At 46.1% G+C, this 20,486-nt stretch overlaps 2 protein-coding genes across 3 annotated transcripts in view; both read right to left on the bottom strand.

The window, feature by feature from the left end:
- The window catches only part of ptch2 (patched 2), a 52,073-nt gene extending 41,900 nt beyond the window's left edge, over positions 1 to 10,173 (bottom strand). The window contains exons 1-2 of the mRNA XM_052087257.1: positions 9,522 to 10,173; positions 7,547 to 7,739 (exon numbers count right to left, since the gene is read on the bottom strand). Of these exons, the coding sequence (XP_051943217.1) occupies positions 7,547 to 7,739; positions 9,522 to 9,671 (343 nt within the window). The 5' untranslated portion in view covers positions 9,672 to 10,173. The remainder of the gene's footprint in view (positions 1 to 7,546; positions 7,740 to 9,521) is intronic.
- Positions 10,174 to 19,707: 9,534 nt separating this feature from the next.
- Positions 19,708 to 20,486, bottom strand: part of eif2b3 (eukaryotic translation initiation factor 2B, subunit 3 gamma) — a 57,527-nt gene continuing 56,748 nt past the window's right edge. For both annotated transcript variants that reach the window (XM_052087291.1, XM_052087290.1), the window contains one exon: positions 19,708 to 19,850. In XM_052087291.1, the coding sequence (XP_051943251.1) occupies positions 19,798 to 19,850 (53 nt within the window). In that variant the 3' untranslated portion in view covers positions 19,708 to 19,797. The remainder of the gene's footprint in view (positions 19,851 to 20,486) is intronic.

The raw sequence follows: 20,486 nt of genomic DNA, 5'->3' as shown, positions 1-20,486 counted from the left end.
ACGTCCCCTGCAGTGACTCAAATTGTGTTTGCTGTCATGTCTTATGTTGCGGATCCAATCAATGACATCATCGATCAATCGGCAAATTCTGACAGAAAATGCAAAATATCTCTCGATCCAATCCAGCCAATCAGAGGTGTGTAAAATCTGCTACATATACAGTACGTGAAAAGAAATTAAGTATCCCTATTTCGGTCCACTCTGGGCCTGCATGGTGACCCCGCCCCCCCCCCCCCCCCCCTTACCCCAAGTCCAGAGTATACACACCTTTGTGCCCAAAGTCAACTGGGCTAGACAACAGCTCACCCCTGACCCTGAATGAGGGGCAAGAACAATAGAAAATGGATTACAGGCTGAATGGAAGTCTAATTTTTTGCCATCTCAAACCCGTTTTCCCATTGGTCACCTTTGGACCAGACTAGAACCAGGAACCTGGAACCCGGTCCAGGCTGCCCCACACATCCTTAGCAGCAGATGAGCGGGCCCTACAGAGTGTCGCTCCACTCCCAATGCACCACCCTTTTGTTGTCAGTCAACCCTTCAATTTCTTTCAGATGTTTCCCAACAAACAGCAGAATAAAATAAAGCGGCAGCATTTTTTTTTTCCTTCTTCTTCTTCCCTCTTCCATCACAACAAAAAGCAAATGGACCAAAACGTTCCCAGCCTGTAAAACAATGCCAGACTCGACTGTGGGAGTGGTAATGGGAGGGTGGGAGGGGCTGCAAAAAAAAAAAAGACAAGCTGGCACTTTGCTATCTTACCTATAGAAATACAGTGCAAGCTTTTTTTTTTTATACGAAGCCATTGTTAGATAAAAATAAAAGTTGTACAATTACCACAAAAAGAAATGCGACAGTGAGCCGCTTCCAGTCGAAAAACAGAGAAAGCAACAACAAAAACAACAACAACAACAAAATCTGTTTCACTTACATTCTATTCAGATGTGCCAGCGGTGTTAGCCACCACACATAAATTTCCACCGGGGGCTGGCATTTAGGCACTTTCCATTTCCATATGTATAGGCTTGCCTCTCCTAATTATGCTAATCGCGGCCAGTGTTGGCCACTGTGAAAAATAGTCACATTAGACACTCCACTGACCGCTAATACTGCTTAATGTGCGGTTGAAACATACATTCATCCCGGCCTGAAAGGCAAAATTTTTCCACGTTGCTGGTCTCATTGAAAGCAGAAATGAATTTATTGAGCCCGGGAATCATTTCTTTCTTTTCCCTCTTTTTATCCAACCCCCCCCCCCCCCCTCCTCACCCCCACCCCTCGCCAACTCCTTCCCTTATAAGTACCAAGGCAGAATCCAGTCTTATATCCAGTTTTATACGACTACGATGTAAGGATAGAGAGATATAGTGCAAAATCAAAGGTGACTGGTGTCATTTTATGCTCTGCGCAGCAAAGACAAAAGCGTTGGTTGCTCGGCCCAAGAAAGAAAAAGGGTGGACACCCCCCCCCCCCCCCCCCCATATTGATTGAGATTTCACGATGCCGCTTTTTCTGTGTTCAATTTGGAGCTTTTCAAAGAATCCTCCATCGGAGGGCCACAGCCTCCCTAAAAGCTTCCAGTCCCCAAAAATAGTAATTGTGTGTACGTGCATTTTCAATGACGCTTATTCCTGTTCAGGGTCGCAGGTGAACAACAGCCTTTTTCTATTTGACTTCGGGCCTAATATTAGGGCATAATCGACTCATCGTTTTTCAATTCTGTCAACTGTCTGCACTTGGTGGTCAGACTGAACGACTTGGCCGCAACCAGCACACATGCTATAAATTCAGCCTCGACTACTTTGCTGTCTAAAGGCGTCTATGTAGACAGACACACACATCATCTACGTCGCTTGGACCGAGGAGTCCAAAACCTTGTTATCATAATTCCAGCTATTCATTTTCTAATGACGCAAGCAAACTCCACAGGAGGAAGGCTGGAGCTGAGATTCGAACCCAGAACCGTGACGCAGATGCGCTACTTTTATTCTCTTTGGTTATGTGCTGACGGCCATCTGAGATTCCGTTGAATCGCTGGTATATTAAGATATTTTGTGATGTTTTCTTTAATCAATGTATATCTTCTCAGTGAAAAACTGCTTTGAGATGATTGCATGACTTGGTGACTTGCTTGCCTAAGCAATTTCAGAGATGGACTCTGAAGCCTGCTTTGACGACTTCATAGTCTGCTTTGCTTGAATTGTCAAAACTTGATTGTGATCAATGCCACTTGGTTACACAACAAACAGTGTGGCGTAGGGAGGGATGAGAATGGCCACTCACCCCTCCCGATGCACACACTTTAGAGGATAAAAGGAGGGGAGCGATGCTCCTCAGTAGAGTCTGCTGTGGGTTAGCGTACGAACGCCCAGCTCGTATTGAAGCTCACTCTGCTGAGGGTGTTGGCTCTCCACCCTAATGGCATACGTTAAGAGTATATCATCTTTAGCTTCATACAACTTGTTTGAACTGTGTTATCATTTCTGTGTGGGACCAATAAAGTGCCTATTGTTGGTAGCCAGAAGTGTCTTGTCGTTATTTCTGAGTGCCTATCTCCGACGATCCTTTATAAAACTTGATATTCATTCAAATTGAGTATCAGAAGTGTTTCAAAACAATCACGGAGAAACGTTCCAAATTAAATATTCTACCGATTACGCATCCGATGCATTGAGTCATCAGATTAAAAACCGATTTCGCATTCGGTATCATTTTTATCCACTTGGCGTCCTCACATTCTAGCGTATTACGCGTGACTTTGAGTGTGTATAGCTTTAAAATGGCTGGCAACCGGTTCAGGGTGTCCCCCCCCCCACCCCCCCGCTGACTTCCCGAAGACAGCCGGGATAGGCTCCGGAAATGGATGATTATTATGTTAAATGAATTGTTGCTGCCCGAGTCTTGACATCATAATTGATTTTTGTCATCCAATTAGTCTTCATCATCCATAAAGGAAAGTAGAGTGCAATTAGACAAACTTGTCATGTTAAATAAAGTTTTGTGATGTGATGTTTATTTGAAGGGTTGTCCTGTTCTGACTGTGTGTGTGTGTGTGTGTGTGTGTGGAGGGGTCGGGGGGGATGCTGAGAAAAGCAACGCGTGACTCGGCCTGAAGGATGGAGTGTAAAAAAAAAAAAAGGGGGGGGGGAATAAATATTTGGAGGTGACCCAGGTTGACTCTGCTCTTGTTTGTTCTCTCTACCAGTGAGGTCCCGGCCGGGCCCTGAGCGCTGGGAGTTTATTTATCTAGCTGGGGCACCCAACGCGCACTATTCACCTCCAATAATGCTTCATAGGACTTTCTCTGTCCAAACTGGGCCGCTGTGTGTGCGCTCACGTGAATTGTAGCATTTACCTGCTGTGGTTTGTTGAGAAGTGTGGGGGGGGGGGGGGGGGGGGGGGTTTACGCCCCCCCAAAAGCTCATTTGTGCGTTTTCTCTTTTCTCTCATGAAGCCTAGTTTGGATGCAAATTTACTATACTGCACATTGCTGTGGTCTTGAGCACCCCCCCCCCCCCCCTCCGCCCTCCTCCCCCCATTCGACTTCCCTCATCGTCTTTATGGGACATGTGGTGCACCCGCTTTGGCCTTCTCTCGCCTGCGCTCGTGTTTGGACAGTTGGAATCACTGAACGCGTCTGTCACGGCTCACCTAAAACTCGGCTAGGAAAGCATTTGTTTACAGAAACACAGAGGTCTTTTCTCTCCATTTCATTTTTTTTTTTACCCCCCCCCCCCCGAGATTTTTTTTTCAATAGAAACACCTCACCAGTGACAGGGTTGTAATGTTTAAAAACGAGACAAGGCAAGGCAAAAAAGTGTCAGCGAGTCATAAACTACGAGTCTTCCTGTCTCAACCCCCCCACCCACCCCTCCTGGGTGTCTACTCCCATCACTCTCCTCTTCCTGCATCTCTTTTTATGACACCCCCACCCACCCCCTCACTCCTTTTACTCCCCTACACAAGGACAATACTGGCTGGGTCACATGTTGACAAGCTCAACTATCACACTTAAAAGTGAGATCGCGTTTGTTTACAGTATGCAAATGTCGTTTATCTGCAAGATATGCGGGATGTATGTGTGATAATATGTGTGATAATATTCTCTGCGGTCGTTAAATCCCTCATCAGACTAAACATTCTTATACCACCGCACAGGTGGTATAAGAATGTTTCGTGGTGTGAAGACAAAACGTGTGAAGACTAAAGACGCTCCCGGAGGAGGAAGGGAAGGCCGCAATCTCAAGACACACAAGTCAGGCTGCGTACGCAGAACGGCGACAAAAATGAATGTGCGAAGGTGCGTGGAAGCGTGAGGACAGTTGACCAAACAAAGAGATGGTGAAACCTTCGTGACACCTCCGTGAGCACGCTCCAAAGGCATCATTTAGTGGGATGATATTTTAAGTGATACGATTTTCTCACAACACGGAGCTCAAAATATCACGGTAGCCACCCAAAAAGGAAAAAAAAAAGAAAAAGAAAAGCGGTTCAATTCTATTCAAATTATTCAAACGGCATCTACTTTGTGATCAAAATGCTCCATTTTATTTCCGTAACATTGAGGGGCATTTATTTATTTATTGATTGATTATTTTGAATTTCAAACATATTTTTAATATTACCTAATCTGCATAATTTCAGCAAAAAGAACATTACATGTCTTTGGAAATAGATGTGGCGCATTTTGTTTTATTTTTAAACTCAAATGGAAAAAAAAAATGAAACAAATAACATGTTGATACGAAACTGTCTGGATTGTATTTTTAAATAATATTTGTAAGTCCATGTTGTATTTCATGATATATTGAAATTATTGGATATTTTGACTTTGAAAATGCTTAGAAATATCTGGCAAATATTTGATTTGATTCATTTGTAGGTACAATTACACTCAAAATGATGAAGATATTTTTACAATCAAAGTGGAGGCACATCGTTTGATGACAACAAATTTTAATCCATTAATTTTTGGGGGTATACATTATCGCAGTTGTCACAAGGGAAGGCCCCCCCCCCCCCCCCGCCCCCCGACACGTTTATCCTACTGCTGCGGCTTTTAGGACACAGTCACACATGCCTCCAATAGGTTTCCAATTTCCAAAATACAAAACCAAATGATCTGTACCCTCCGATTGAGATATCTTAACGTCTCATCAGCGTCCTTTTCGGCTCGCGGTTTTGCGTGCGACCGTGTGAGTGCTTACTTGTATTTTGTGCGCGCGAGAACTAACCTCTCCTTGTCCCACAACCACTTTACTCTCCATTGAGGCCCCGAGCAGCTTTGTGAATGGGCTATTGGTGGAAACAAGGCAGGCAGAAACTTTAGAAACATGGTCACGGCCTCTTAAAGGCACAGCATTCCTTTTTTCAGATGCCCCCCCACCCCCCCCCCCCCCCCCACACACACACACTGCCGCAATCTCCCTCCAAACTGCCCCTTTCCTTCCTTCAGTCCCACACCAAAACAACTGGCACCCAAATGTCTAAACATATCTTTTAAAAACCATGTCGCGGCCAAATTAGCTCAAGAGCTAATGTGAAATCATTTACACGTAAGTCAAGCAGAAAAGGGAAGAGAAGCAGTGACTGCTTTTGTGCTGCTTGACAATGAATATATCTTGTCAAATAAGGCTCAAAATGTCCGAATTCAACGACTATGATATCAGGAGCGCGCAAGTGCTACTTAGGGCAGCGGTCCTGTCCCTCCCCCATGTCCTACGCTGACATGGTGGGCCGAAAAAGGCCCTCCCTATAGGCTCTGTTTATATTCGCCAACTGCTGTGGCGCTTTTAGAGCGTGCAAAACAGGTGGGTAAACTTCAGCTGCATTCACTTAGATTTTTTTTTTTCTACTCGTGAAGGAGGAGGAGGAGGTAGGGCAGGAGGCGGTGGTTTAAAGTGGGGAGGGGGGGGGCCTGCCTGCCTGCCTGCCTCGCCTCTTGTTGAATGGAATCCAAGAATAGTTAGAGACCACACAGGGAGCCGTAGAGGAGGAGGAGGAGGAGGCGGGGGTGGGGGGGGGTGACTGTGTGTGGAGGAGGGAGGGGTCCGAAACCCTCCCAGTACTCCCCTCCACTTTCAAAGATGGCTAACCATTCACACAGTCCATCTGCTGCAGGGATCAGCCGTGGCACTGAAAGCCTGGGAGGGTGGGTGGGGGGGGGGGGGGTTAAAAGGAATTTTGGCCAGTGTGAAAACTCAAATAAAGCTGCTTCTGCCCCTGAAATAAAATAAAATAAATAACTTACAGAGATAACGTTGACCTAATACCCAGCGGCGGCGGCGGCGGCATAGGAGATAGCGCGGGGGGGGGTGAGGTGCGACATGATCACTCGCCACTTCACACATGAGCTCCGAGTACTAACAGAGCAGATGGAATCATTCCAACGACATAATTGTCCCGACTGTTGATAAATCCTGCCTTGATGCAAACCGAGGCCCAACAAAGTGCATTGTTGGTTCAGTCTCAACTAGCTAGCTGTCTCAAGAAGTGCCAACTTCATGTCAGCTGCGGGAAGCTGAGCTCCATCCACAAAACCGAGACCGGACACTGAGCTCTCAGCACGACGGGGAAAGATTCCCGAGGATTGATGAATCCATTTCATCAAATTTTTACAAGAACTATGACTTTCCTGCCGTGTCAGGATTGGTTCGTGAGCGACTATAGCACAGGCTAAGAATACATGGACACACATGCTAACGCGCTTAGTACTTCCTGTTTTTATTAGATTGCTATATATTGAAGTGTTTTAAGTGTATATATATTTAAGTGTTTTATATAAAGAAGTGTTTACCTTCCAAATGTTTACCAAAATTAGGGTTTTGCTACGGTAGGCTAGGTTTATACTTGGGCGTGGCGGAAGAATACGCCGTCACCTAGCACAAGAAGAAACGTAGCGTAGCTTGCCGTTTTTCTTTTTGATTCTTTTATAGATATGACCTCACAGTGTTTTTATTCACAAGTATGTGTTGTACTTTTAAACTTCAGAATGGCATCGTCATCATTAATGAGCAACTACAGTTAGCAGACACGTCAACTTCGGCAGTTCGATGCTATAGCAACGCAACTAGCTAGCAGTCTGACTTACGATGTCTCAAGGTTACGAACGCGATGAAGTACCTTGCGCGGCGGCGTAAGAATAAATCATGACACGGTTTAGGAAAGCATGTTCAGTCACCCAAGTAATTTACCGCTATTAGTATGATTGTTTTAATATGTTTATATTGACGTGCTTTAGCTATTTACCGTAATCGTGACTTTACAACCGCATTGGCGTCTGGTTAGTAGTTCGGGCTTACATCACCACCGTAGTAATGGAACTTTGTCGTAAACCAAGGACCTCCCTGCAATTTTCACCAAACGGACACACAATCTGTCAACGCGATACCAAAAGTACGGCCCCAATAAAGCGAGAGAACACAAGCTGATGCGCCATGACCTCGACATCCCCAATTGACACTCATTAGGACAAACGCCAAACGGCTCGCAGACCAATAAAGCAACCCGAGAAGCACGGCGGCCTCCATTCTTTCGTTCAACTCACCTTCCACCCAGAGCTGCTCGATGTCCGTTTCGATGGCGGCCACTCGGAGTCCCACCGAGAGGGCCCCGAACACCAAGAGTCCAATAAAAAGCACCTTCCCGCAGTGCCTCTGGATGTGACAGCCCAGAGAGAACAGGAGGGCCTGGAACCTGGCGCGGAGCCACAGGGGAGCTTTCTGACCTACCGTCTTCCCCTGGAATGGAAGAGGAGGGGAAAAGACAGTCAGTATGACGACGGATACCCGTCAACCATGAGCCAGATTCAAGAGCTTCCCGCAATTCCTTGAATCGCGTTCAAAACCCGCCGTAAAACCGATCCTCCCCAACAGGCAGTGACCGTTGCATCATATGAAGAGGCGATTTTTTAGGTCAGGGCCGAGACGTCGCAAGCAACTGAGGTGAGGGGTCCCCGACGGACGGCTGAGTCTGGGCCCGTACCAACGACAAGACCAATGGCGCCGCAGCTTATTTACGAGCCGTTTACTTGCACTGAGAAACGGACCATCTCGGTCCTTATCAACGACGCAACTGGAACCCCCGAGTTGGTTGTCGGGCTTCTCGATGCTTGCTGATAAGCCGATCATTTCCGATCAAAAGCGCAACTCAGCTTCTGGCGAGATGTTTTTGCTGTTAGCATTACATCGCTAGCATTGTTATATCATCCATCCATTTTCAACGCCGCTTATCCTCATCGCGGGTCTGCCGGAGTCTATCTCAGCTGACTTTGGGCGAGAGGCGGGGCACATCCTGAATTGGTTACCAGCCAATCACAGTGCATCAATATTCGACATTTGCGGTTCCATCGAGGGCGACTCTCCACACGATTTTACAACATGTGTAGTCTGCAGAGTTTAAGGAGCAACCCGCAACTTTCATCCATCGCATGAAGCGGGTCCAAAGCTGAGGCAGGATCTCCCATGACGCAACGCAATTAACGCCGAGTCGGAGGCCAACATCAGGCCTCCAAATGGCTTGAATTAACACACACTGGAAGTCACGAACGTTCCACGTTAACCAAGCCAGTTTCTAACTTTTTGTGCATGTTCAAAACAAGCCTGCAACTCATCTATCTCGCTAGATCATATTTTGCTCGAAATTTCGCTTTCGAGCGCGGCAAGTGTCACCGCTGTGTCCCCCCCCCCCCACTTCTCGACACCCCCCGCGCCTCCCCCCGCTCTTCGGAGCTGAAACACATCCAAGCACCGGGGCGGTCCGAAAAGATGCTTTGTCAGATCAAACTCAATCAGTGAATTCCTTCACAGGACCCACCGCATTTCCAAACAAGAGCCTGGCGGAGCCCACCGTGCTGCTCGGAGGGGCTGCCTCAAGCCAGAAGCATACGCACGGGATGTGTGACATGATCACCAAACACGAAACGGGGGAATTCGAGGCAACCCTTCAACAAGCAATACAAGTTTTTCATTTTAGATTTCTTTGAGGGATTGAATCGTCCAACTTGTTCACAAAATCGCGCAAGTCGAGTGAATTTGAGAGCATTATGGTTTGACTCCTTGGTATATCGTCACGAGACTTGTTGGAAGTGGATTTTGGGACCCCCAGTAAAAGATTATACCCGAAAATCAACCCCCCCCAAATTTTTTTTATATATATTAATATAATTTAAAAGTCCGTCCAAGTGTGATGCATCCTTACATGAGCCTTCTTGCAGATTGGCTCCCACAGAGTTGGTTTTGGGACCCCCAGTTAAGGACCGCACACTCCCAAAACACTAACAAATAATCCCCCTCAGAAACAAAATTCCATACCATAATTTCACTGAAGTTAATCTTGAAGCAATTAAACACTCAGTACGCTAAAAAGCCAAACCTCGTCATCCACATAAGACTTTTTGGAAGTGGGCTCGGGACCCCCAGCAAAAGACGACATACCCCCCCACCCCCATAAAAAAAAATAATACAATAAAACCCACCAGCCCCAAAAACAACAAAATTGAGAATCAAATCCTGGGTGATCACCTTTGAGATGCGTTTAAGTGCGAAAGCGGCGTGGCAGTAACCGCCCGGTCTCCGGAGCGCGTCGGCGTCGGCGGCCGGCCGGGAGCGCGCGAAGCTCGGGGGTAAGTCCCCGAAGACGCCGGCCCCTGGCACCCCGCTATCCGAGGCCATGGTCCGAAGAGGCTTGGGGGGCGAAGCGACACACAAAGCGGCTGCGATTTCACAGAGCGCCGCAGTAATCCGACATGGGAGAGGAGCGCGTCCGGCGCCGACGAGTTGGAAGAAAGTGTCCCGCTAGTCTTCCGTGGAGCCGAACGAGTCGCCAAACTCCATCCCAACATTATGCGCCCAAATACGTAAAGATCCTTCTGTCGTCATTCGATCGCGGAGCTGCTATAAAAACAGGCACATGCAAAAAATAAAAAAATAAAATAAAAATAATAATATTAACAGAAGCTCCGATAGTACTGCTAGTAGTTGTAGCGGCGGTCTTGCTGGTGGTCGCGCGTCACGTCTAGCTCCGATCGCGCTGCGGCAACATTTGGACGAGCTCGCCTCTCCGCAAATCCTGAAAAGGGAGCTTTGATGGAAAAGTGCCGCGGCTCCCATTGGCCGAGGAAGAGGCAAATTACTTTGCAAACATCGCCTATTATTAGCTGCTAAGCAACAGCTCACCAAAGTGGGGTGCGAGAGAGAGAGAGCGAGAGAGGGAGAGAGAGAGACCACCCAGGCTGCTGCTGCCTGAGCTGGGAGGGGAAGGGGAAGGGAGGGAGGGAAGGGGCGAGAGAGCGAGAGAGAGAGAGAGAGAGAGGAACTCTTTCAATAAAGCTCGCACACGCACGCTTGCCTGCTGACTGCATGCTTGTACACATTATTCCCCGTTTGCATGCATCATCCCAGTTAAAGTGCATTATTCCCACTTTGAGCTCCCTTGTAGTGTACTTATTCCGAGTTATTCTTGGTTCGGGCTCCCTATATTACTCCTTTTCGTTCAATTTTGCACGCACTGACGTGTTGAAGTCCGTTTTAACTTGCAGTGTTTGTGTAGCTTTCCTGTTTGGATGTTATTCCGTGTTATTGTTCTCTATGACAAAAATAAAAAATAAAAAATGTGAATATGTGAAACCACGGGTACCGAACCACGAGTATGCAGGGGGCTAGCTTAGTTTTAAGTCGTAATATCAGCATTCACCACTAGATGGCAGACACAGCTCAGTTGCGCTCACACTGGCTCTCTTAGAACGCGTGTAAAGCTAATATACTTTTTTTTTTTTGCGGATTTGATAGGCAGGACAAACCTAGCACCTCAATAATATGAAACGTTTGACTGACGATTTTTGTGCGAAAAAAAAAATGTGCAAAACGAGATGGATGGATGTCGCAAAGACAACTATGCATTCCCCCTCGTCTTATATTAACCCACCAAATCAAATGAATTTGCTAACACAAGCGTCTACGAGAAGTATTGACATTAAAGCATCACAAGACTTATAGCCTGTATCTTATCTCCAGCCCCCCCCCCCGCCCCCCAAAAAAAGGTGGCTGCCTGGTTCAGAGGTACACGCTTATCGAAGGAGACTCTTTGGAACGGTTCCACGTCTTGACATGCATGATTTCATGAGTTCACAAAGGCGCTCACATGAGCCTGGAAAGAAGGTTCCCAGACAAAACTGATTTATAATCCTCAGAAAAAAAGAGGAGGGGGGGGGGGGAAAGCTTGGAAGTGTAGTTTTGCCAAGTAAAAAGTACGAAGGTGAACAAACGTGTCATGATAGCACGCGGTCGTGCTAGCGGGGCTAGCGGCGTCGCTGTACGGGAACATTTGTCAGGCGGCTGGTGCTAATTTGAGCCCCTTTGCTTGACTTAAAAACAATTGGAAGCTGATGTGGAGTAAGTGGATTTAGGTGTTGGTGCCGCAGCGTCAATCCACTACTGACAGCTGCACCTTTATGGACCATGCGCGCTCACTGACTTGGCTTTTCTGGCGTTTGCACCAATAGAGCATAAGGGATCGCGATCATGAGGCCTGCGTAAACGGCTGATTAAAAAAACAACCCCCCCCCAAAAAACTCATTTACCTCAGGTGAAAGCTAAAACACATCACACCTGTAAGGGCTAGCGACAACCACAAAAATAGACGACAGTTGCGCCGTGGCTTCGAGTGTGATTTGTTCCATCTATACCTCAAATCATCTTTGGAGCCTATCCCAGCTGTCATCGGGCAGTCGGTGAGGGACACCCGAACGGCTTGCCAGCCAATCACAGGCATTCATAAAGAGGATGTGCATCACGATTGACGTTGTGCTCCTGGTGGTGGGCGCCTCTGGCTGCCAAGGGAGGAGGATAATAGAGAAATAATACATGAAGAAGAGTTTCACAACAAAGGTGCACTGTAAACTGCAGTCATCTCATTTTTTTGCAGAGGATAAAGAATACATACATATATATACAGTATATATATGCTTTCCATGAATCAGATTGTCTGTCTATATGTGTTGCTACACAATCTGTGTTTAAATATCCATCAACATTGATATTAGTTTGGTCAGTCTGTCTGTGGCATGTCGCACACTGTGTTAAGTTTTAAGCTAGCAGACAACTTATGTGGTGTTGTGGTTTATTTTGAGCAACCACTTGCTGAAATGAGTAAATCGATGAAATTCAACACACCAATTTCATCCAATGCCGAGTTTCCGAACGAAATCGGTGAAAAAGGTCAACCTTACCGTTTATTCTCCCTCACATTCATCTGTTCCTATGGAGGAGCCCATACGGAGCTGGAACACACATTTCGAGAAGGGCACTTTTTTGGGGGGGGGGGGGGTGTTTTTTTTCTTCCCCCTTGCCTTGGTGGAACACGGCGTGACAGGCTCGGGCCGGGTTTGAGTGGTAGAGGGAAACAGGCAGCTGGAAATGGGAGCTCAAGTGGAATGTGAGGAATTGGGCTGTGCGGTAGGGGCCCCCTTCAAGCCTAACAAACTCAGGGAGGTCCGAGGCCTGGTCTGGAGGCCTTGGATAAATAAGCTGTCTGAGATGACCATGCGCTACGCAGATATCTGCCATCACAGCGCCTTGTAGTGCGTACACAAACCACCCAAGGCTCTCTCTCTCTCTGCCCCACATGGTCTCTCTCTTGCGCATCCACTTTTCTCTCCGCAGACCTCCATTTTTTTTTAAAACTCCTCCTGATGCCTCCCATCTTTGCCGCAACTGGTATTTTTTTTCCCTCGTCTCTCACCTCTTGACTTCCTACCACCAAGCAAATGTGCATTTCATCTCTCCCCAGTGGCTCCATCCATCTGTCCATTCGTCCGTGCACGCACGGATGGCTGGCTGGCCGTCCGTCCGTCGGCCTGGGACTGCCGACTGAGCCGCTCTGGCATCCATCTGCCTCGCAAGAGCCAACACCCTCAAGGTTCAGACCCACGACACGTTTATTTTGTAAAGAAAGAGGAATCGAGGCTGGGGCAAAACACTTTATGGCTCCTTCTTTTAATGTAAACAAGATGGTGAAGAACATTTCAAGACCTCAAACACTAGGTTTTTTTTCTTCATAAGTTTATCACTTTATTCCACTAACATCACCACTATTTGTCTCCCAAGATTTCGTCTTGTAAAATTTAGATTTCGTTCTTGAGAGATTGAGACCTTTCCCGATTACGATTTAGACTTTAGTTTTTCCGCGTAACATTGATTTTTTTTTTTTACACTGCCAATCACGGCTCAGCTTGCGAACATGACATGAGCAAACTCGGAACACAGGTGAGCCGTGATTGGTCGGGACCCGAGCCCTGAGCAATGATGATGTCATTTTCAATCGACAGCAAGTTGCAAAATGGCCGTCCACTGAGACGGGATAAAACCTGGCGGATCATGCTGCTTATTTCATATTCCAGCGAACATTTTGTGCTTATTTCATATTCCAGCGAACATTTTGTCAAGAACATTTTTGATTCGACTTCCCCTTTAACTTTGTTGAGTGAAATTTAAAACATAAAATCTACGGCTAAAGCGTTCAGAAAGCTAACTCGTCATCGATATGTACCGATACGTTTGCATCGATACGTTCTCTAATTTGTGGTTGCCATTTGAAATATGAATATTAAAAAAAAGTTATTCTTTGAAAAAGCCACATAAAAGACAAAAATGTTAAAAGAGAGCTTAGTTTTGATACGCCAGGTCGGCATTTCAAATGGCCATATGTTCCCAGTTGCCTTAACCGGATAAATAAATCTTGAATACAACAATAAAAGTGAAAAATGGGCTTCTTCCACAGTGACATGAAATATTTTCATCTTGGTGGTTCTATTTCTTTTTCACTTCATGACTAACTGAGAGACACACAGAAGTGTTCAGCCTACTTTTCTATCACGAGCGCAGGATCTATGAAACGGCAACAAGTTACCCATAGCGACACTTTTTCTGCATTAAAAAATGCCTCTTGTCAGTCTCGGAGAAGAGGCGAAGCTGCCACCCACAGTCTCAGCACAAGATTAATTATGATAATGCATTTCTTTGCCTGCCTTTTGTCGCCCTAATGAATGGTCGCCTTTCTGGGGGCCGAAAACACACACAAACCCACAGAAACGCACTTTTTTGTCAAGTCTTTGTTTGTGCGCTTGTAACAGACGTATTGTCGGCACAGCGGAGCAGGTGGCGACGTCGACCCGGACCTGTGCTCTTAAAAACAAACCTCGCAAGTCTCTCAGTATGTGTGAGACATTGTTAGCAAACAGAAAGGGGCAAATCCATTTTTAGCTAACATCCATTCCCAACATTCAGTCACGTCTGATTAAAGAGAACAATTAGTGCCGAGTTGAGCTCAGACCTCCACCAAGGCCAAACGACCCAAATTTGAATCAGCGGCACATTGTGCAGTGGAATGTCTAAAATGTATGACAATCCTTTTGAGAACATTTGGCGAAAATGGATGAACGTCATCCACGGTGCTCTGCGATGTATTTTCGCATTAAGCTAGCAGTAGGCAAAGTTATGTGGTTACAAGATTTTTTTTTGAGGTTTAGTTTGACAAATTCAACTAGGAGGGGCATTAAACAGCTTTGCAATTTCTTTTTGAAGACTTGCTCGCTATCTGTGAGATTCGTTTGCAAGTCAAAGCAAAAAAATGTGCGGCTTGCATCTCGTAAAAGCCGTAAGATGGGCGACTCGTATCTCGAAGCACGTCTGGATTTGTAATCATTTCCATGCCCCAACTAAAATTACTACTTTCCCCATAAAATGAAGAGTATTTATCTAATATAGCAACTATTTGTGTAACTGCACAACTTTCCCCTTATTCTACTTTGGAATTTGTCAACTTTTGTAATGTCATACATTGTATTAATTCTTAATACAATAATAAAATAAAAAATAACAATCATAATAATAATAATAATAATTAAATGATGTGAAGGAAAATTGTAAATAGTACTACGATTTATCCATTTTGTGTTCATATTGCATTTAATTGAAAGATGTTTGTTGTTTTTTTCTCTTTCTTCTTTCTTTCTACATACATTCTTGCTGCTGGAGGCTGTAAATTTCCCCAGTGTGGGACGAATAAAGGATATCTTATCTTATCTTAATGAATATTATAAATACAAGTACCGGTATGTTTTTTTTTTTTAAAGACGTCTGCATTATTTCATTGCTTTAAAAAAAAAAATACACATGGGTTGACCGTAGCCAGACGCGGTTGGAAAATCTTCAACGCAGCTGCCTAATTATGTGTCATTTCTATGTATGGCGATGCAATAAACAGTTGGACAGGAGATAAAAAGGCCACCTGAGAGCTCAAATCAGGTCGTTGGTGTGTTTCTTCCTGTGACTTTACAGGCAAAGCCATTTAAGATGTGATCCCAATCAACCACCCAGCCAATGTTTAGCCAATTAGCTTGGGGAGGGGGGCGGGGGGGGGGGGGGCTCTACTGTGACAGGCAGGGATGTCTGGCTGTGTGCGTTTGTGTACGTGCGTTATTGGGGTTGTGATTGCCGTACATGGTATCTTTGTCGCAACGCGCACAAACACACATTGTCAGCAACATAAGCAAGTGTTGCAACTACAAAGCTTGTGAAAAGGCCGCATGCATTCAGATGTTTAATTTAGAGTTGGGGGGGGGGGGGTTGGGGTGGCGTTGCTATGTGTTAGTTGGAGGTGGGCTGGTCGGGTGGGGGCGGTGTGGGGAGGGGTGTCATCTTGAAAGGTAGCGTGTGGAAGGGAAAAAAAAAAAAAGTGGGAGGGGAAAATCATTTGTGGCCGGAGAACACAGAAGACAAATTGAGGAAGTGTTGTGCTAATATGTCGGGGTCAGCAGCAAATACACACACACACACACACAGGTTTCTGACGGACTACCACTTGGGTGGGCCGCTCCCCCGCTCTGTGTCTCCTTGCTCACCCACGATCAGCCCTCAAGCCATGAAGCCACCCAGCTTCTCGACCAACCCCCCACCGACACTACCACCGCAACACCAGCCCATCCCCTTCACCCCCCCCCCCCACATCCCCACCCCCAACTACTCAGATCTACAACTCCACCCTACCTTCTCCTCTGTGTCCACATTTATCTCCACCTTACGTCCTGCCCTGTATTATTCGTGGGATTGATTCTTTAAGCTCCATTTCTGCAAGAACGGGGGAAACAAGGGGGACGTAATATACAACTTTTATTTGTCTGCAAAAAAGTTGAGTTGCCCGCCCAAGCTTTATGTGTGAGAAAAACAATTGTTGGTAATCCGTCTATGTGTTATTTCCAACGCTCCCCAATTTGAATGATTAAAAAAAAAAATTGCGGGTGCGTTTGCTGAAAGTGCTGAAATTACTGCAACTGTCAAATATCACTACGGCCTTGCTAATTTTCTATTCGTTTGTCAAACATCTTTCCTTATGAATACACGTTTGAGCAGCAAACATTTATCTGCTGAAAGCTGCAGGTGGCTGGACTATATCCCACCGAGTTTGGATTTCACACGTAAGGCTACGAAGCGCTAGCCTCCAGCTAGCTTGTAAGCTAACAGGACAATAATGAGCAACTCACAATTATGCTAGTGAATGAAAGCGCTCAAGTTCAATATAGTGGGCGAGGAGAGACTCACTGGTCTTGATTTGAGTCACGACCCCCCCAAAAATCTGAAAAACTGTCATGGCGAAAAAGATATTTAACACTACAGCGCCACGATGAAGTACTACTCTGTTGTCAGGTTTTGCACACTTTCAATGGCCTAACATACAATGTATTGAGCATTATTTTCAAACATATCGAATGTATTTAGGACCAAACACGGTCTCGTCACTTTTTAAACGCACGGGTAAAATGTTAAAAACAGGTAAACTCACACCCTGCGTTATGGTGCTCTTTTTTTAAAATTATATTTAGCTTTAAACCAAAAGCATCCATGTAAAACATCTAAGACGTAGATATGCGGTCTGAGCGATCAAAGTTCACGTCTCGCCTCATGAATTTGACGCGAGGAAGGTCACGCGCTCCCTCTTCCACCAATATTCTCCACCAAACACATTATTTTTCTTATTCGGGGTGATTCATTGCAACTCGACACGTTCATTTCCAGACATCATTTTCATGAGTTTGAAAAGAAAACAAAACAAACAAAAAAAAAGGCGAAGGCTGATATGTCGACAACTTGGCCGCAGTGAGGCCATCCTTCACGACCACACGTACTGCGTGTCGTGACGGGTGCGAAGGGTTAGCGCGGCCGGAGGAACCAAGCGAGTAACAACAGCTGTATTTTATTTTGGAGGGACGTGTGAGACATCAGAGGGTGTCAACATCACAATTGGACGATCAACTGTCGACACCCATTTGGAACACTAATGCTGACACCGACACTACTGCCATGCTGAAAACAATCCGATGCGAACATTCCTGGTGGAAATTTCCTCCCTTCAAAGCGCGACGTTGAGGCCAGATGACGCGTCTACGGTACTGAAATAAGTACATCTACAAGGAACCTCGAAAGCTCATGTGTGATAGGCCAGATAAGAGAAAAATGAAAACAAAGCGGGCAGCCCGGTAGTCCAGTGGTTAGCACGTCGGCTTCACAGTGCAGAGGTACCGGGTTCGATTCCAGCTGCGGCCTCCCTGTGTGGAGTTTGCATGTTCTCCCCGGGCCTGCGTGGGTTTTCTCCGGGTGCTCCGGTTTCCTCCCACATTCCAAAAACATGCGTGGCAGGCTGATTGAACACTCTAAATTGTCCCTAGGTGTGAGTGTGAGCGTGAATGGTTGTTTGTTTCTGTGTGCCCTGCGATTGGCTGGCAACCGATTCAGGGTGTCCCCCGCCTACTGCCCGAAGACAGCTGGGATAGGCTCCAGCACCCCCCGCGACCCTAGTGAGGATCAAGCGGTTCGGAAGATGAATGAATTCATGAAAACAAAGCATTTTTTTTTCACGAGAGTTATAGTTGGTTTGCATAAAATTTAAGATGAAGTTTTATCGCCCCCCCCATCCCCCAATTTTTGTTATTAGTTATTCATATATAGCTATATTAGCTGACCTTATTTCGTAAATGAACAAGATGGTCACGATGCAAAACACAAACACGACAACAATCGCTAACGGGGGACAAAACAACATTTAACATCAAAGCGAAAACACATAGTGAGCGGAGACTATTTGCAACGTTAACTCAACGCCCCAAATCTAATTTCACGTTCTTTCTGTCAAACAGGATAAAAGCCTCGCGCCAATCCAATGACCAAGACGAACAGAACAACTCACATTGTCGTCATTTTATGGAATACAATGAATCTATTTAACATTCCATGCTCCGATTTTTTTTGAGTAATGTTAACAGAAGTTACTCATCAGCTGCTCAACGCTTATTTACTTGTATTTACGCAATAAATTGTTTGGACGCACACACACACACACACACACAAAATCAGTGGTGCGATGTGTTTGTGAGACGGCAGATTAACAACGGCCACACACAGGTAAGTGTAGGCATGAAAGTGCGAACACACACACACACACACACACATCAATGATGTGGTAGGCGGGCTGAGCCGCAGTGGCGTTGTCTTCAGGGGGACTCCGAGGTCTTTGTATCAATATACAAACGCGTTATGCAAACACCGGCAGCTGCCACGTCTCATCATGAGCCGCGCCACAGAGGTCAGAGTGTGACATGGTTGGAAAAACGTTCGAGGCTGCGCCGCGTGAGAGCCGCAAACGAAAGCCTATTCGCACTTTTGCGAGGAGCAAAATGGGAATTTTGACCCGCAAACGGGGACGCAGTTTTTTTTCTTTTTTCGAGCATTGTCCTTCAAAGGAATCCGATAGTGGGAAGGGGAGGGAAAATACGTTCATGTACGCTAATACGCTCGTATGAGCGAAGGGGATTCCTGACTTTTGACAGTGAGCCGTTGCTCAAGACTGTAATTGTGTTTGTGACATCACGTTTGTAGTCGAGACTTCTGAAAAGCATCTTGCGGTCAAGCGGGGTTTTGCCGAACCACATGACGGGAAGCCGATGTGACTTAACTGCGATATGGGGGGGGGGGGGGGGTGCTTTCAAATTAGACTTCATGTGACACCAGTGAGGCTTTCCTCCGACCACTACTGACACATCAAAAATCATCCCGATTATTATTATTATTATTATTATTTTTTATACTCAGACACAAAAGGAAAGTGAGGCCGTCGTAAATCACCCGCTAAACAAAAAAAACCTTTGCATCTAGACAACTCTCTTCGCGTGGTCTCCCTTCGTGACTAAAGAACTTCCAAACCTGTAATTTCAGAAATGCTTCGCCGAAGGGATGCAATAAATCTTGTGACTGCAAGAGGAGAAAAGAGGATGGGGGAGGATAGCGGAGGGTGGTGGGGGGGAGTAAAAAGAAAAAGAAGAAAGGCATTGGCTACGAGTACGCTTCCTCTTCCGAGGAGTGCGTGTGAGGGGGCGGGGGCGTTGGTGTTAACTGATACAGGATCAAGCCGGGTGGTCCTGAACTGACACGGGCACCGTTTTTGTGTACAAATAAACGGAATCCCGCAGTCCATTGTGGCGACCGCTCCCACCGCTTTTGCTCGACGTGGTTGTTTTTCACAGCTGGATAGTGTGCAACGCCGAGCACGCACGCTGGGAACAACAGAGAGAGGGAGGAACACAAACCCCGGAGTAGGGCAATTAGACGTGAGCAGGAATGACAAAAGCACCCGTGTCCAAATGACAAGGCGTGAGTGGATTTGGAGCTTTTATTGAAACGCAAATGAACAAAAGGCCGTGTGTTAAAGTGTGTCACCGGTTTCCAGGTTGTGACGGTCAGGTGAGGTCATTTAGATCTCCATCAGCTGGTCTGTGCCGACGATGACCTCGTTGGTCCTCTCAGCTAAAGACACAAAAGCAAGAAAACGAGGATTGTTAAAAGCGCGGCGATTCTCAAGGCGGGCTTCTTTTACGGTGACTTAAACCTTCGCCCGCGGAGAATTAATCGTACGCTAAATATCGTGTTGTAAAAACTTAATGACGACAAACAAGATTTTAAACACAACCCGGAACAAATTCAATCCAGGGAACGTATAGCAGACTCGGCGCCTCGAGTTCGATACGTCGGAACGCCAACGTTGCCCTTAAAGCTCGGATGGTCTTGCCTTCCATTCCTTGATTGCCAAGTTGCCAACTTCGAAAGTGGATTTGTGGCTTCCAACCGCAAAAGGGGAGCCCCCTTGTGACCTAATGTCACGTTTCGGGGCCCAGTTAAGTGAGAAAAGCTGGCAAGCCGCAACAAATGTCAACTCGCTTCAAAGACCGGCTTGTCAAGTTGGTGCAACGTCATTCGGTGGTGCTTTTTTTTTTTCTCTCTCTTTTTTTTTTTATTTGGCTGCTATGCTATGAGATGATGTCGCTTGTAGGCGAGGCGCAGTAAAAGGACCACAACTCCCAGACGAAATGTTTAGTCCTTCTTCTGTCTTCTGGTCGTGCTTTTTGCGAAATACCCACATTGAAATATTTAAATACACATTCA

The sequence above is a fragment of the Hippocampus zosterae genome, chromosome 15, assembly GCF_025434085.1.
Source record: "Hippocampus zosterae strain Florida chromosome 15, ASM2543408v3, whole genome shotgun sequence".
Taxonomy (NCBI): Eukaryota; Metazoa; Chordata; class Actinopteri; order Syngnathiformes; family Syngnathidae; genus Hippocampus; species Hippocampus zosterae.
Note: the sequence above shows the minus strand (reverse complement) of the source record. Positions and strands in the feature narration are given on the sequence as shown.